The 15,455-nt window shown below is 40.8% G+C and overlaps 1 protein-coding gene and 1 pseudogene across 2 annotated transcripts in view; one reads left to right on the forward strand and one right to left on the reverse strand.

The window, feature by feature from the left end:
• Window positions 1–3,699: 3,699 nt before the first annotated feature.
• On the reverse strand, window positions 3,700–4,172 carry LOC101636631 (annotated as a pseudogene).
• Window positions 4,173–8,354: 4,182 nt separating this feature from the next.
• Window positions 8,355–15,455, forward strand: part of CHD8 (chromodomain helicase DNA binding protein 8) — a 44,801-nt gene continuing 37,700 nt past the window's right edge. For both annotated transcript variants that reach the window (XM_012734084.1, XM_004694674.2), the window contains exons 1-2: window positions 8,355–8,381; window positions 13,874–14,931. In XM_012734084.1, the coding sequence (XP_012589538.1) occupies window positions 14,089–14,931 (843 nt within the window). In that variant the 5' untranslated portion in view covers window positions 8,355–8,381; window positions 13,874–14,088. The remainder of the gene's footprint in view (window positions 8,382–13,873; window positions 14,932–15,455) is intronic.

Below are 15,455 nucleotides of genomic sequence, written 5' to 3' on the forward strand. Positions count from 1 at the left end.
ATTCACCCATGTACCATCACCATAGTCCAGTGTACTCCCCCCCCACCCCATTTTTTATTCTATTACCCATTCCACCTCCATAAAATGTCTCTGGTCTCAGGTATATAGTTGTTCATTATTCTCTACCCTCTCCCCAAGTCCTTTATGCTGCTGCTATGAGTGAAACTATCTGGTATTTTTCTTTTTCAATCTGGTTTATTTCACTAAGCATAATCCCTTCCAGCTCCACCCATGTTGCTGCAAAAGGCATGAATTTATCTTTTTGATTGCTGAGTAGTATTCCATTGTGTATATGTACCACATCTTTTTAATCCAGTCATCTACTTTTGGGCATTTGGTGAACACATGCCCTATTTTTAAGGTAAAAGGTATAGTGTCATCCATTCATCTCTTGGCCTGTGTTAAGTTAGCCTAAACCTAGGTCCTAAACCTATAGGCAGTAACAAAAATTTTATTACTTTCAGTAGTGTTCATCACACTACAGAAAATAGTGCTTTATGTGTGTTACATGAAGTCCCTTTTGCTATATGTAAAAGCTGTGTGTGCTACAGGTCCTAAAAAGAAAAGATGTGGTCAAAATGATTTTGTTTAGAAATGTTCCCATTTCCCCTCCATAGTCACACTCCCACACATCTTTGGAAGTTGAAAATGCATTCTTTCAACAAAAGTACATTGAATGTCCATTACCAACCTGATAAGCAGAAGGATATTGTAATAAACAAGTCATACACAGTCCTTGCCCTTGTGGAACTTGCATTCTAATGGGGAGGGTGGGTCCGGACATCAAACAGTTCTGTATATTATTAGTTTTTCTGTCTCGATTACCAAAAAAAGTACTGGATGTTACCAGAGAATTTATAATAGGGCCATGTAACTGGAGATTAAGGATGTGACCTTCTGAAGCTATACTGCTTCAACTTGAATCTGGCACTAGTTTTCAGTAGGTGTGAAATTTGGGCAAATTATTATCTCTCTGTGCCTTGGCCTCCTCATCTGTAAAATAAGGTAATTATTTCAGGCTTAAGAAAATTATGTATGCTAATACATCTTCCTTGCTTAGAAAGCACCTCCTGTGCAATGCATACTCAATAGACTGTTTGGGAGGCCAGGGAAAGCCTTTATTTGAATTGATGATAATGTTGAAAAGAGCTTTGAAGGATAAGTAAGAATTAAACAGGTAGACTGGAGAGAAACCAACTAGAATGCAGTTCAGTATTGCAGGGAAATGAGTTTGTTGTATCGATACAGAGTGACAATAACAGCAGAAGTAGATGGATTTGAGGGATATTTACAAGGTAAAGGTAAGATTTAAAAATATTGGATATGGGGCATCCCTGGTGGCCTCAGGCTTTAAGCCTCAGCACTCTCACAACACAGTGGCCTGAGTTCGATCCCTGGCCAGGGAGCTGACCCACTTATGGTGCAGCAGACCGTTGCTATCTCACCCACTGCTCCCCTAAAGCAGTGTATTTCAGTACATCTGCCTGTTATGCTCCCCACTCTATCTCTGGTGAACCCTTTTACCCACTCACACCTCTGGCCTACACTCCAGATCTTGTATGCAAAACAAATACATCTTTTAAAAATATATACTGGATGAACTTCTGGTCTCTGTGGCCATGATTGGACAGATGTTGAAGAGGACTACCTTTTTTGGACTACACTTTGTGTGCACACGTGGTACTGGGGTTGGAGAATTTTAGAGGGACTACTAAGAAATCCATCTCCTTAAGGTAATAAAGTTAGGCGGTCAGTCAAGTGAGTCAGTCGAGGAGGCTGGCAATAGTATCGAGAACAACTGAGTAAGCCAGTGCATATGTAGATACAGAATTTAAAGTGGATGTCTTATCTTCAGTTACAGATTAACAACATAAATAATTTGTTGAAGAAAATAATAATAATTGAAAACATGTATTTGAACTAGATATTTTTGAAAATATAGAATGAGAAGAAAGAATATCTAAGACCACACTCCATAAACTTTTAACAAGTAACGGCTAGTAGAGAAGAGTAGCAAAGAAGAAGTGGCCAGAACAGTAGAAGGAAAATAGAAAAGTATGATGTCTTGGAAGCTATCTAAAAAAAATGTTTGAGGGTACAAGCCCCCGCCCCCCCCCAATCATTATGACCCTTCCTCGGATCCTGAGAGTCTTAGGGTTCTCATTTTTCAAAGTTGGGTTTTAGTGACTTAGACCATCTATAGCAGGTTGAGTGATGAATGCCGGAATCTGATCTTCAGTGTGGTGCTATTCCTTTTTCCCTCAAGTTAGATTCAATAGAGAAGAAGAGAGAGCTGAAATTCACATTTAAACACATTGGGGCCCTCCCTGGTGGCACAGTGGGAGCACAGCACTAAGAAGTTAAAGCCACGTCAGCATGAGTTCGATCCCTGCCCCAGAGGTGACTCACATGGCACGGCAGATCTCTCCTAACCTACCCACTGCAACCCTCAGCAGTGTACTTTATCGATCTGCCTGTTCTGCCCCCCACTCTGTGTCTGCATCTCTAGCCTGTACCCCAGTTCTGTATGCATAAATAAATAAATCTTTTTTAAAAAAATAAACACACAGATACTAGCCTGCTGAAATTAACAAGGTACTTTAGAGACAGTCTGAGTGGTGACCCCTGTAAGACTAGTTGGTAGAGACACTTGCAAAATCAGTCACCTTCCCAATTTTCTGTCCAGCAATAGTTGTCAAGTACCCTCAAACATATAGTAGTTATGTGCCAATACTGTACTGGGTGTTTTTTTAATTCTCAGTAGTAACCTTGTAACCTAATCCCCCTATGTACAGTGGAATGCACTTGACTAGAAAGGTTAATTTCCTTGGACAGAAACTTGAACCTAGATACCTCTAACTTCAAAGCTCATTGTATCTCCATATGTAAATTAAACAACTACAAAGTAGAAGATATTACAGTAAAAGAGTACTTGACCAAAATGCTATGAAAGCTCATATGGAACTGATTACTTTTGGCTTGACAATGAAAAGTAGGGATTAAGAAGGCTTACAATTATTAAATCCAGTGGACATTTTCGAGTTCTTATATTATTAGACATTTCTGCTTTGGTCATTGCAATCACTCCCTCTTCTACCCTTATCAAACCACCCTCCCACCCCTCTCTGCAACTCTCTTTGCTTCTGGGATTTTTGCACTCTTCTCTTTCTCTCCCTGTGTAGTAGGTATAGCTTAATCTGATTCCTAAGTTCTGGTATCCTCTTATGTTTATCTTTAACTTTTCTCACTTTTAACCAAAATCTTAAAACAATTGAGTTTTCTGCTAAGTGCTTTATTTAGCCTATGTAGTGGCTTTAAAAAAAGTTACTGATTTTAAAACCTAGGAGATTTACATAAAACTGTATTTCTGGCTTTTAGAAAATCTGAAGTTCTCTTTCACTCTTGAATGTGTACTTCCATATGGCAACATTTAAGTAGAACTGAATAGAAGCTACTCTCTTTGGAATGTACACGAATTCTCCAGTTCTTTTCAGATCTAAACATTCTCTATCACCTCCCCGGTAGTATTGGTACATTATCTCATATATTTTGTCTGCTTTGTCACACTGCCGGATAATCTCAACTCTTTAAACTACCACATAGATACTGAGAACTTTAAATTTGTTACCAAGCCAACTTTTCTTTCTTCTTCTTCTTTTTAAATATAGTCAGAGGTCTTTTATTTTTTTTCCACACTTCTCATGCCATGCATTCATACGGAATGGTTTCCGACAGCTCAGCTCTTTTCCCTTGGTTCTCACAAAGTGTGCTGCTTTGGGTGGAGCAGGCTGGCACTAAAGTTGAACCCAAGTACCTTTCTTTTTGGCTTTTTTTTTTTTCTGATCATTTTCTTTCACACATTTTAGGACACTAGCTCAGCTCGTAGAGTGCTTAATATGCCCAATATGAACTCTCTTGGCAAGAATCTCACCCTTTACTTGTCTGTTTACAGCAATGCCAGCTGCATGCTGGGAACATTACAGACTGCCAGTTTTACCATGGTAGCATTTCTGGAGCATTCCTTTTAGAGCAGTGTCCATCTCCTTGATGTCTACAATATCAGCTTTCTTGTAGATTCACATGTATGTGCCCAAAGAAATAACTCCATGTTTTCTAAAAGACTGGGGAACATTTAGTGGGTACCTCTTTTCTTTCCCTTTTGTGTTGGTTATTTAGGTAACTTACTAGAAAGTAGCATTTCTGGCCAAAAGGCAGCCAAGTCAACATTTAGATTTATACATCTAACCTTCTGCTGATTACTACTTAACATGCTCTGGACACTTCAGTAACATGAATGAATGCATCTTTCCTCCATATTCCAGGTTCAACTAGTTTTTTGGCCCCTAAATAATTCTCGATTCTGCCTTTCTCTAACTTTCTCTTTCACTAACTTTTTTTAAAAAAGATGTATTTATTTATACATAGAAGAACTGAGGTATAGGCAAGAGGTGCAGGGGGTGAGAGGATTCACTAGAGTCAGAGTGGGGAGCAGAACAGGCAGAACTACTGAAATACATTGCTCTGAGGGGAGCAGTGGGCGAGGCACGAGAGGTCTGCTGCCCAGTATGGGTCACCTCCCTGGCCAGGGATTGAATTTGTGCTACAGTGGCTGCTTATAGTTTCATTAGTACTGCAGGTTAACCTCTTGTGCCACCAGGGAAGCTCTCTGTCACTAAACTTTGAACCAGATTGCTGTAATTCCGGCCCTAATCAGTTTGTTATGACTATTGGTTGCAAACAACAAAAATCATCTCTTGGGTAACTTAAGCAGAAAAGGAATCTATTGGAAGAATATTGTGTGGCTTACAAAATCAATGGTAACACTAGAGAATCTGGTGTAGAAACTGTCATGAAACTAAGTGAGGTTAGCAACATGGAGAACATGCCAAGAACATAGCTCTCACCATTAAAGTGTCTTTAGGATGCTGCATTTGAACCCTAGTGTCTTCTGTTGCTGTCCACTAGTTAGTTCTGGGAGTTTATAATACCTGTGCAGGTCACAATTCCCCAGCAGGAGTGTCCACTTAAACTACCTTAGACATGTGTGTTCTTCATCTCTTCCCTCTCCTTACCCCAATTATATAGTGGGAGGTAAGTTCCAGCTTACCACTGAAGACTTTTATCATGAAGTTCTCTCCCAGTTTATTGGAAGGAGGCTTTTGATCGCTGAGCAGGAAAAAAAAAATCAAGAAATATCCACTATCCAACCCTTTTTGGACTACCACAGAAGCCTTCTAACTGCTTCTGTGACCTCTGTTCCCTCACTCCCAAATCTATTTATCTGACAGAATGAGTGAGTTAACAAAAATGTGTGGTTTTTAAAAAATTTATAAAGTAAGACTTTATTGTATTTATTTATGCATACAAGAATTGGGGTGTAGGCCAGAGGTGTGGGGAGCAGTGAGAGGATTCACCAGAGTATGGGGCAGAACAGGCAGATCTACTGAAATACACTGCTGAGGGGAATGGGGTGAGGCAGGAGAGGTCTACACCATCTGTAGGTTAGCTCCCCGGCTGGGGATTGATCTCATGCTGCACTGGCTGGCAATAGCTCTGAGACTTTAACCCCTGTGCCACCAGGAAGGCCTCCCCAAATGATTGTGTCATTTCATGTTTCAGTGACTCCTCATCCACATACAAGAAAATGCTTTAGTGTGGCACTCAAATCCCTTAGTGGTACATTCCAACATTCCAACCCTCATCTATTCCTTCAATCTGATCTCTAATTTCTTTGTGATTTATACTTTGGCAAGACTGAACTGCAGAACTACTATTTGTATTTCCTGTACATGTCTCATGCTGTTATTCGTTACTGTGCTTCACTTTGCCTTTCCTCTTTCTCTATTGCCTGAATTCCTTTCTTGTTTTCTGAATTCTCTTTCTTGAATTCCCTTACTCTCCCACCTAGTTAAATCTTTGGAGATACTACATTTCTTGTCAACTTTTCTTACTAAGTTGTTAAGTCTCTTTCATCTGTATTCCTCTAAGGCTTTCTGCTATTTTTTTTAAAAAGATTTATTTTATTAATGCATATAGAACTGGGTTCTAGGCCAGAGGTGCCTGGGGTGTGTGAGAAGATTCACCAGACAGAGTGGGGAGCAAAATGGGCAGATCCACTGAGATACACTGCTGAGGGGAGCAGCAGGGGAGAAGGACAGAAGAGGTCTTCTGAATCCAGTGGATCAGCCCCCTGGTGGGGGATTGAACTCATGCTGCAGGTGCTGAGACTTTAACCCCTGTGACAGCATTGAGGCCTTTCCCACTGAATTGTGCATGTCACTTTGTATTACAGTTGTCACTGATGCCATTGTTCCTACTCTTTACCTTTAGCTACCTGTTGTGAGTTTTTTGAAAGTAGAGATGATGTCTTGTTCAACTTTGCTTCTCCAGTGCAACCAAATTACATGGTATATTATATGTTCAATAAACATTGAAGTGATGAAGAGACATTTGATCTTAGAGGATAAGGTTTTGATACAACAAATAAGAATTACGTATATATTTTTAAAGATTCTATTTACTTATTTATGCATACAGAATGGGTACAGGCCAGAGGTGCAGGGGCCGGCCCCTTGAGAGGTTTCACCAGGGATAGAGTTGGGGAGCAGAACAGACAGGTTGATGAAATACACTCCTGAGGGGAGCAGCGGGAGGGTCGGGAGAGGTCTGCTGCGCCATGTGGGTCACCTCCCACTCGGGATCGAACTCATGTGGAAGCAGCTTTGGCTAGCTTCGTAGTGCTGCTCTTTAACCCGTTTTGCCACCAAGAAGGGCCAAGAATCACATATAATTTGAAGATAGCAGCATTAGCTAGGCTCAGGTGAGAAAAATAAGTATTGATAGTAAATTGTCTTTTGGCATGCATGTGAAAGTATAATATATGTAACAGACTAGTGAGAAGTAAGGTTGGAAAGGTAGAATGTGATCTTATATTTTAAGAGTAATCTTTGAAAGTTAATTAATTAATCTGGCAGCAGAATGGATTAGTAGGGGGAGTGACCAGTTGTCAAATGTCTTTCTTTTAGCACTGGTAACAGCATATGTAAAAAGGTGATAGCCACAATAAAAGAGTCAGATATCTAAATCCTAAAGGTGGCAAATCCTACTTTGCCACTTAGTTTCATAGTGGAATCACCCAACTCCCTGAGCCTCAATTTTCTCATCTGTACAACAGGATAGCTGATTGGTAGTCTCCAGATCTGTTTGTGGTACATGCAGGGGAGTAACTGGGAATCTAACAAATAGATGGTGCATACCTTTGAGATTTGACCCCTAGTGAGTAGGAAAACAGTATTACTCTTTATGGGAGTGATGATTGGGTGTTCTTAACAATTGTAGTGATGCAGAATCTTTAAAAATAGAAAACCTAAAGGTAAATTGATCTCATTTATACTGGAGTACACAAATTAGGATTTCAATGTTGAGGGTAGTTATATTTCAGGGGAAGCTAGTGATCAGAAGGTAAGCAGTTTTCAATAGCAGTTTTCTTTGGGGGCTTTTGGTTTCTATATCCTCATTCTGGGGTTGACTAGTGTCATTGGGAATTAGAGTGGTCTCAAGTGGAATTTCATAATAAACATCACCAATATGTCAAACAGCCTGAGTTTGGGGAAGTGAGGTGTGCTGATGGATCAGGTTTGGAGTGGGTGTGTGTTCTGGAGGGGAGAGGGCTGGGACTTGTTAAGAGGGCAACTGAGATTACTTTCCAAAAAGTGATACAGCTGCCCAAGGGTTGGAGTGTGAGGAATATAAGCCAGCATTATGGGTTGTGGCAGCATTGCGCTTTATCTAGATTTTCAGAGTGAAAGGCCCCATATTCCAGCAACCGGGCTGACTCACCCCCATGACGAGGGAGGATCTGGCCCCTTGTAATGAGTAGTGGGATAAGGTATCGCTACAGCAGTGTTGACAGGGCTGCTAGAAGGCAGGGGATTCAGAGGGAGGCGGAGTTGACCTAGTGTGGAGCCCTCCCTCCCGAGTTTACGCTCTTTGGTGTGCAGAATACATTGTAGATAGTAGGGAATTTAATCCCTGTTAGTAGTTTCCCGCAGCATGAGACCGTTCTTCTAGCCAGGCCCCCCCACCCACCCCCCATTTTTTTTTTTCCAAGCAAACTGCAGGCTTCGCCTCGGCCCTAGAAACCGGATAGGCCTCTCCGTGCGCTCTCAACCTAACTCGCGGTGGCGGGGGAGGGGGAAGTTCTTCCTAGTCCCGCCCTCTGCGCTGGTTTGCGTCCTGGCGCTTCTGGTGAGTGGCAGCGGAGTCTAGCCAATGAGGATGCGGGGCAGGCAGGCGCATCATGGTAGGTTGTACTGGAGGAGGGGGAACTGGTGCTGGAGAGACAGCGAGAGGGGCGAACCGGCCCCCCACGGCCGCTGCAGGTAAAGGCACCTCTCTTCCCCCGCTGGGGTGAGGCACAGTTCTTTTTCTCCTTTGGGGCTTGTTGGGCCTTCCAAACTGTAGCTTCCGCCCTAACATTGCACCCACCCGGGCATCCACATCCCCCCCTCCCCCCGCATCTCCCGTCTTAGCCATTCCCACCCTGGAGGGCACCCGGCTAGCTCCCTCCGTCAAGTGCATGTACCTCATCTCCATTTTTGGGGCGCCAGTAGCCTGAAATCTCCCGCCTCTGCTGTGTGGGCCTTACTGGCACCAACCCCGGCAGTATGAGCAGGTAATGTACTATGGTCCCCGCCACCCCCACCCCCAGTCGCGTTTCCTTCTCCATCAACCCCTCACTTCTTTACCTTGTCTCTTCCTTTCTTCCAATGAGTACATAATTTCTGTAGTTTCTCTTTTACCCCCGAACATACGCACACGCCATTAGCTTTTATAGTTGCTTATTTTGCTTTCCTTATTAATCCAGAAGGGCTCACGAGCCATGTTAGCCCCCAATGTCCATACCCCAGATTGAGGTGTGAGTGCTTTCCCCTTCAGTAATTGGGAAAACAAAAATAGAGTAACCATACATTTGGCAGTGAGAATGGGGAAAGTAGAGGAAATGGCCTAGGATCTTGATCTTCAAGAAATCATAGTGGCTTCAAGTTAATAGCTCCATTTCTTATGGCTTGTGTCCTTCCATCCTGATACCTTGTTGAACCTAAATGTGATTACAGTTACCTTCCATATTTGTTTCTGATTCCTTTATAAGATTTGAGACCCTATTGGTCTTACCACTATCTCCATGGTAGATAATTTAAATCATTCTCTTTTAAAATTATGCTGGCAATTTTCATTTTAGGTCTAATTTTCCCCCCTCAAAGAATTTCTCATATAAATTAGGCTGCTTCTACCCGTCTTGTGTTTCAATAACATGTGTTTATGTCTGTCTGCAGCTGATCCTCTTGAATGGATACAGTTTCCAATAACAGGATTTATACTTTGAAGTAAAATAGTTTATTCTTTTTTGAATCTTTGAGCAGTTAGAGGTTAAGTGGGCATGGATGATACTTTCTTACAGTATATATAACAGAAAAATGCTGGTATTTGTGATTATAACATTCATTCACTGTCTTCTAAAAGGATAGGTAGTACAGAAAAATCTGTAAATGGAGGATGGATGGGTGGAACTCAGTTTATGTAATTTTATCTGTTGGACAAGACTGATCTCTGTTCAGTGTTTCTCATCCATCATAGACAATAAACTATGATAAACTCCCTTTTGCGAGACCATAAGAAATCTTATCCCACTACAAATATGTTTATAACCCTTTCAAGCCAGTCACACTTCTTTTTCTTTGCAATCCTCCCTCCTCACCTACTCTCATGTATGTTTTCTTTTTCAGATCATCACTGGCCAGGATGTTGTCTAGTTTTACTTAATATAAGTAATTTGAACAGTGTCATTTTTTTCTTTTTCATTTAATAAATAATGAAACTATGATACAGAATACCATTTCACATATTGAGATTTTTGTGAGATACTTTACTTATACCATCCCCCCCCCCCCAGCTTTACTCCCCTCAATTGAGAAGCATTGCTTTGTTAAAAAATCTGGGAGTGCTGAATCCAGATGGAGAAATATCAAATTAAAAGAAAGTTTAAAGAGTTAAAAGTATAAAATTAAAACTAGTTCCTTATGATGGAAAAAAATAAGATCACAATGGACTTGGGTGGGAGACACATAAAATAAGGATGATAGTTGAGATCTAGGTTTTCAGAACAAAGCAAGAACTACATCATTAAAGGTGGTAAAGCTGCAGCAGAACATGTTTATACTTAGTCTGAGGAAAAGTTCCCCCTTTAAGGAGATGTTGTGAAGGATTATTATTAATCAGTATAAAATACTTCATTAGCATTAACTGGCTTGTTTTGGGGGGGATTAGATGAATGGCCTTGGATTTTTACCTTAACTGATTAATTTGTTCATTTCTTTTCCCCCTTTCCCTCTATGCTTTCTGTCACTAGTCTGGTCATTAGTTTGGAATTATAGAAAATGATTAAATGTAAACATTAAACTCTTTCTTTTGAGTTTATCTGTGTGTTTTCTTTGGCAGAAATCGTAGGCCAAAATTGGGTTTTCATGCTCAGTGTTACAGAAGTCTGTTATAACTTCTTATGGAGGTAGCTGCTTTACTTGGGGATAAGTCCTTCGTAAATTTGAAGCCTGCTCACCATCTATTTATTTTTACTACCAGGATTTGAACCATAGAAAGAGAATTCATGGGTAGAGAAAGTTGGTAGGCCTTATGGATACAGCCAGGATAATCTACAAATAAGAGTAGAAGGAGGGGGTGAAGAAAGTTGAAGGTATGTTGGGAGAAAGTTTAATCTGTTGAGAATGTGAGGTAGAAAAGAAGTAAAAAACTAATATTAAAATAAATGGAATATATATATATACAAGATGAATTAGATCACTAAAAGTTAAAGGGATGAGACTGTTAAGTAGTGGTACTTGATGGTGTGGCATTAAATCGGTGGTGAGGTTTTTAAATTATTGTTCCTAAACCAAACCAGAAGAAGCAGAAATTGGACCAAATATTTGGAAGGGTGATAAATTATAAAAGCATTGACCTTTAAAAATTTATACTTCAGTTATATGGGAGTAAGGAAGTATTTCAGAAACTGTAAGCCTTCTTTCTGCCTTTAAAAATGAGACCTCTCTCTAAAGGAGGTTAGGACACTACGGAGGGAAGGAAAAGCATTTGGATAGGTTAAATAGTAAGAAGTCATAGATAAGATAAAATGCTCCGTGCAGGAAAAGCCAGGTTACAAGCTAGTATCAGTGTAAACTTGGGTGAGTGGAAATTTTCACTGTAGTTTTTATGATACTTAACTGCTAGATGTTAGTATAACTTCTCTGAAAGGATTAGGTGATAAAAAGTGATAGATGGCAAAGTAGAACATAACTTGAAGCAAGTTGATGTTAATGTTGGAAATTTACAAAATGGGTAGATTTTCATTAAGTCAAGAAATAATCATAACTTCTGATTACCATTTTGAGTAATTCTGAGATAGGTATCCCATGAGAGAGAATGGAGTGAGTTTAACCTGGATGAGAAGTGATGAGGCTTCTGAGTGAGGTGTGAAAAGTATATAATTTTGTCTAACAGTGATGGAGATACCATGTATACTTAGTGCATTTGATTCAGCTACTGATGAATCTATTCTCCTTAACTATGTTTGAGTTTTCTGACATACTTATCCACATTTTATTATTTTTAAAGATAACTGGAATGAGTTAGGAAGGGGAAAAATACCTTTGAGGTTTGTGTGGAAAATGTACAGTTAAGCTGTACTGTGTAAATGACACTTTATTTCTCTGGTGTCCTCTAAAGTTAGGAGAGAGGGAATCATTTAAAACTTTCCTAAAAAATAATAATAATAATAATAATTCCTGATGTGAAGTCAAATACTGAAATTCTATACAAAGAACAGCTTCTACTTTTCATATAGTTAACTTTGTGGTCATATACTAATTCCTTGGCTTAGTTTTTTTTCCCCTCCACTTTTTTTCATGAACTTAGCCCAGTCATTTGTACAACAACTTTTTTTAAAGATTTTATTATAGTTTATTTTTACATATTTTTACATCATTTTGTACATTTTTTTCCCATCTCAATTGCAATCCCCTTGGTTTTCCCATCACCAAATCACCTATGTGCCATCACCATAGACCAGTGCATTTCCCTCCCCACAGTGTTTTTGATCCCATTCCCCATGTACAACTTTTTAAGATGGGATTTTTCCTACTGTTTTCATCTTAGTTTCTGTAAGGAGTAAATAGTTCACTCCAGATAGTACAAACAAATGAATATATTAACTCACTAAATATTTTTTTGAATAGCTGCTCTGTTTACCATATGCTGCTGGTCTTAGCTATCCACAGATAAATTAGATATGGCCCCTACCATCCAGGATTTTCTGTCTCTTGGGACTGGGCCACTATGCAGAATTATGCAGGCTGTGCATTGCACATATTCATGATTATTATTGATAATATGTTTAGTATGACAATTTTCCAGTAGATGGCAGACAGGCATCTTGAGGAGCAGACAGCTCTTTGTAAATTGCACAAAGGAACCTTTTCAGCTTTCATAGAATATGGACTAGAGACTCACCATTTTAGTAAAATAAATATAAGTGCTGTAAATAAGGTGCAAGCAATTCATGGGTAAAGAAGGTAAAGGGACCAAGTCAACATTAACTATTCTGATAAAAGGGCAGAGATCCAGGGCTCATTTTATAGAGTAGAAGACCTTTGATGTTGGGTGGGATTTCAATTGGGAGAGATGTTTGGGGGGAAGGGCTAGTTTCAGGCAGAAACTGGTATAAAAGGTAAAGTCAGGTAGCTGGGCCTCACATTAAAGAAACTAGTCTAGTTGGACTGCAATGAAACAAATGAAACGATGGGAGAGGAGTTGGAATATAAGTGGGAAATATAAATGGGGACAATCCATTTCTACTAAAATATGGAAAGCTTCAAGTCACTGGCAGAGGAAGTTTTTGGTCTTTTAAAAAAAGATTTATTTATGCATACAGGATCCAGTGTACAGGCCAGAGGTGCAGGGTGTGAGAGAATTCAATTGAGACAAAGTGGGGAATAGAACAAGAGGATTGACTGAAATGCACTGCTGAGGGGAGCAGTGGGCAAGGCAAGAGAGGTCTGCTGAGCCAATATGTGGGTCAGTTCTCTGGCTGGGGATTGAACTTGTGCTGTGGATAGCTTCGTAGTGCTGAAACTTAACCCCTTGTGCCACTGTAGGGGTAGGGAGGGGGGCAGTTTTTGGTATTAATATGAGAAGGGGACAGTGGACTTCAGAACATAAATGCTATATATAGATTGATGTATTAACTAGAATAAAGTTTGCAAACCTTCCTGGAAAAATTACACTATAAGTTTGTTGTGCTTTTACTCTGGCCCCCCCCCCCCATAATATGAGTTTAGTTAAAAGGTGGTTATTTTTGTCACTAGTAAGTAAAAGTGTCTAAATACAAGAGAAATCCATAAAATAAAATGTGCAGAAACCTTGTGTACATCCACTGAAATGTTGACAGTAAGTTGTTAACTTCTGCCACTTTAAGACCTCAGAATAGAAGGTAAATGAATATCATATCTTCTGGTTGCTATGTAAGAATGATGATTTTAAAATGAAATGGACAAAGACAGCTGAGTGCTGTTGACAGACAGAAGCTTCAAAGTGTGTGGGTGGAAGTGCCCAGAAAATGGGTGGTTTGTTTCATTTTTCTTTTTCACTCTTAGTTTTGAAGCAGAAATGTTTGTGTTCCCTCTGCTGGGTCTCTGTCCTCATATTTCTTTTTTCCTCACATTATTATTTTGATGTCCTTTGTTACAGTGTTAATGTTAGTACCTAGGAAATATTACCCGAGGTCACCTACTTTGCTCATTTTTCATTTGTCTTCCCACAACAGGAGTTCCACCATCTTCCTCTGAAGACCTAGCCATCTTGCTCCATGAAGGTCAGGACAATCTGACATGCACTTGTTTCTTGCTTCTTTACCTGAAGAGTAGTCCTCTTTCATTGTGTACATTTTTTTCTTAATAGGGGAGGGGAGGGGAGAACCAGTACCCCCCCTCCCCTTCCCTCCTTAGATATTGGGGAACTACCCTCCATTGCTTTCCCAAGATGGCAGACCCCATCATGGATCTGTTTGATGACCCAAATTTATTTGGCCTGGACTCTCTGACTGATGACAGCTTCAACCAGGTCACACAAGACCCCATTGAGGAAGCCCTTGGACTGCCAAGCTCTCTGGACTCCTTGGATCAGATGAACCAAGATGGTGGAGGTGGCGATGTGGGCAGTTCATCAGCAAGTGACCTGGTCCCCCCACCAGAGGAGACAACCCCCACAGAACTTCCCAAAGAATCAACAGCTCCAGCTCCAGAGTCTTTAACTTTGCATGATTATACCACTCAGCCCGTCAGCCAGGAGCAGCCAGCCCAACCTGTCTTACAGACATCGACGCCAACATCAGGACTTTTGCAGGTCTCCAAGAACCAGGAGATCCTGAGCCAAGGGAATCCTTTCATGGGTGTCTCTGCCACAGCTGTCTCCTCCAGTAGTGCTGGAGGACAAACACCTCAGTCAGCCCCTAAGATTGTTATCCTTAAGGCCCCACCAAGCTCCTCAGTCACTGGTGCCCATGTGGCACAAATTCAGGCCCAAGGTATCACCAGCACAGCTCAGCCCCTCGTGGCTGGCACAGCCAATGGTGGAAAAGTCACTTTTACCAAAGTGCTAACCGGCACTCCCCTTCGACCAGGTGTTTCCATTGTCTCTGGTAATACAGTGTTGGCCGCCAAGGTCCCTGGGAACCAGGCTACTGTTCAGCGCATTGTCCAGCCCAGCCGACCAGTAAAGCAGCTGGTCCTACAGCCAGTTAAGGGTTCAGCTCCTGCTGGAAACCCTGGGGCCACAGGGCCCCCACTGAAGCCTGCAGTTACACTGACCTCTACACCTGCCCAGGTGACTTGAGTGAAAGGGGGAGGTGAATTTTGGTTTAGTAGAGGGCCCAGCAACTGTGTGAGAGAGCACGCATGAGAGTTATCCCTGGGAAATCCTGTTTAAATTCTGTATTTACTTTTTATCAGTTAGTATTGGCAACCACTTACTAGGTGAAAGCAGTTAATGTTAACCTATTTTTGAGCTCTTACTACATGTTTACACTGCGTAGCTGGTGCTGAACGAGACAGACACAGTCACTGTCCTTACAGAGCTCAGTCTGCCAGGAAAGGTAGACATTAAACAAGAATTCACAATAATAAAGTTTTGTAAGACTTAGGATATTCTGTGGGAACATGGAGTCATTTGGGGGGAAAAAAGTATACTTGTAAGACTTAACAGAGCTATGTGTAACTTTTTCCTGTTCTTATTACAAAAAAATGTTCTCCTACATTGCTCAGTGAAAAGGATAGTTTCTGTTGTAAGAAAGTAAAGGCTCTAGCCTCTGCATAAATGGCCAAATGGGTTTTAGGGGGAAGAAGGGAAAA

The sequence above is a fragment of the Condylura cristata genome, unplaced genomic scaffold (assembly GCF_000260355.1).
Source record: "Condylura cristata isolate star-nosed mole 26May11 unplaced genomic scaffold, ConCri1.0 scaffold00045, whole genome shotgun sequence".
Taxonomy (NCBI): Eukaryota; Metazoa; Chordata; class Mammalia; order Eulipotyphla; family Talpidae; genus Condylura; species Condylura cristata.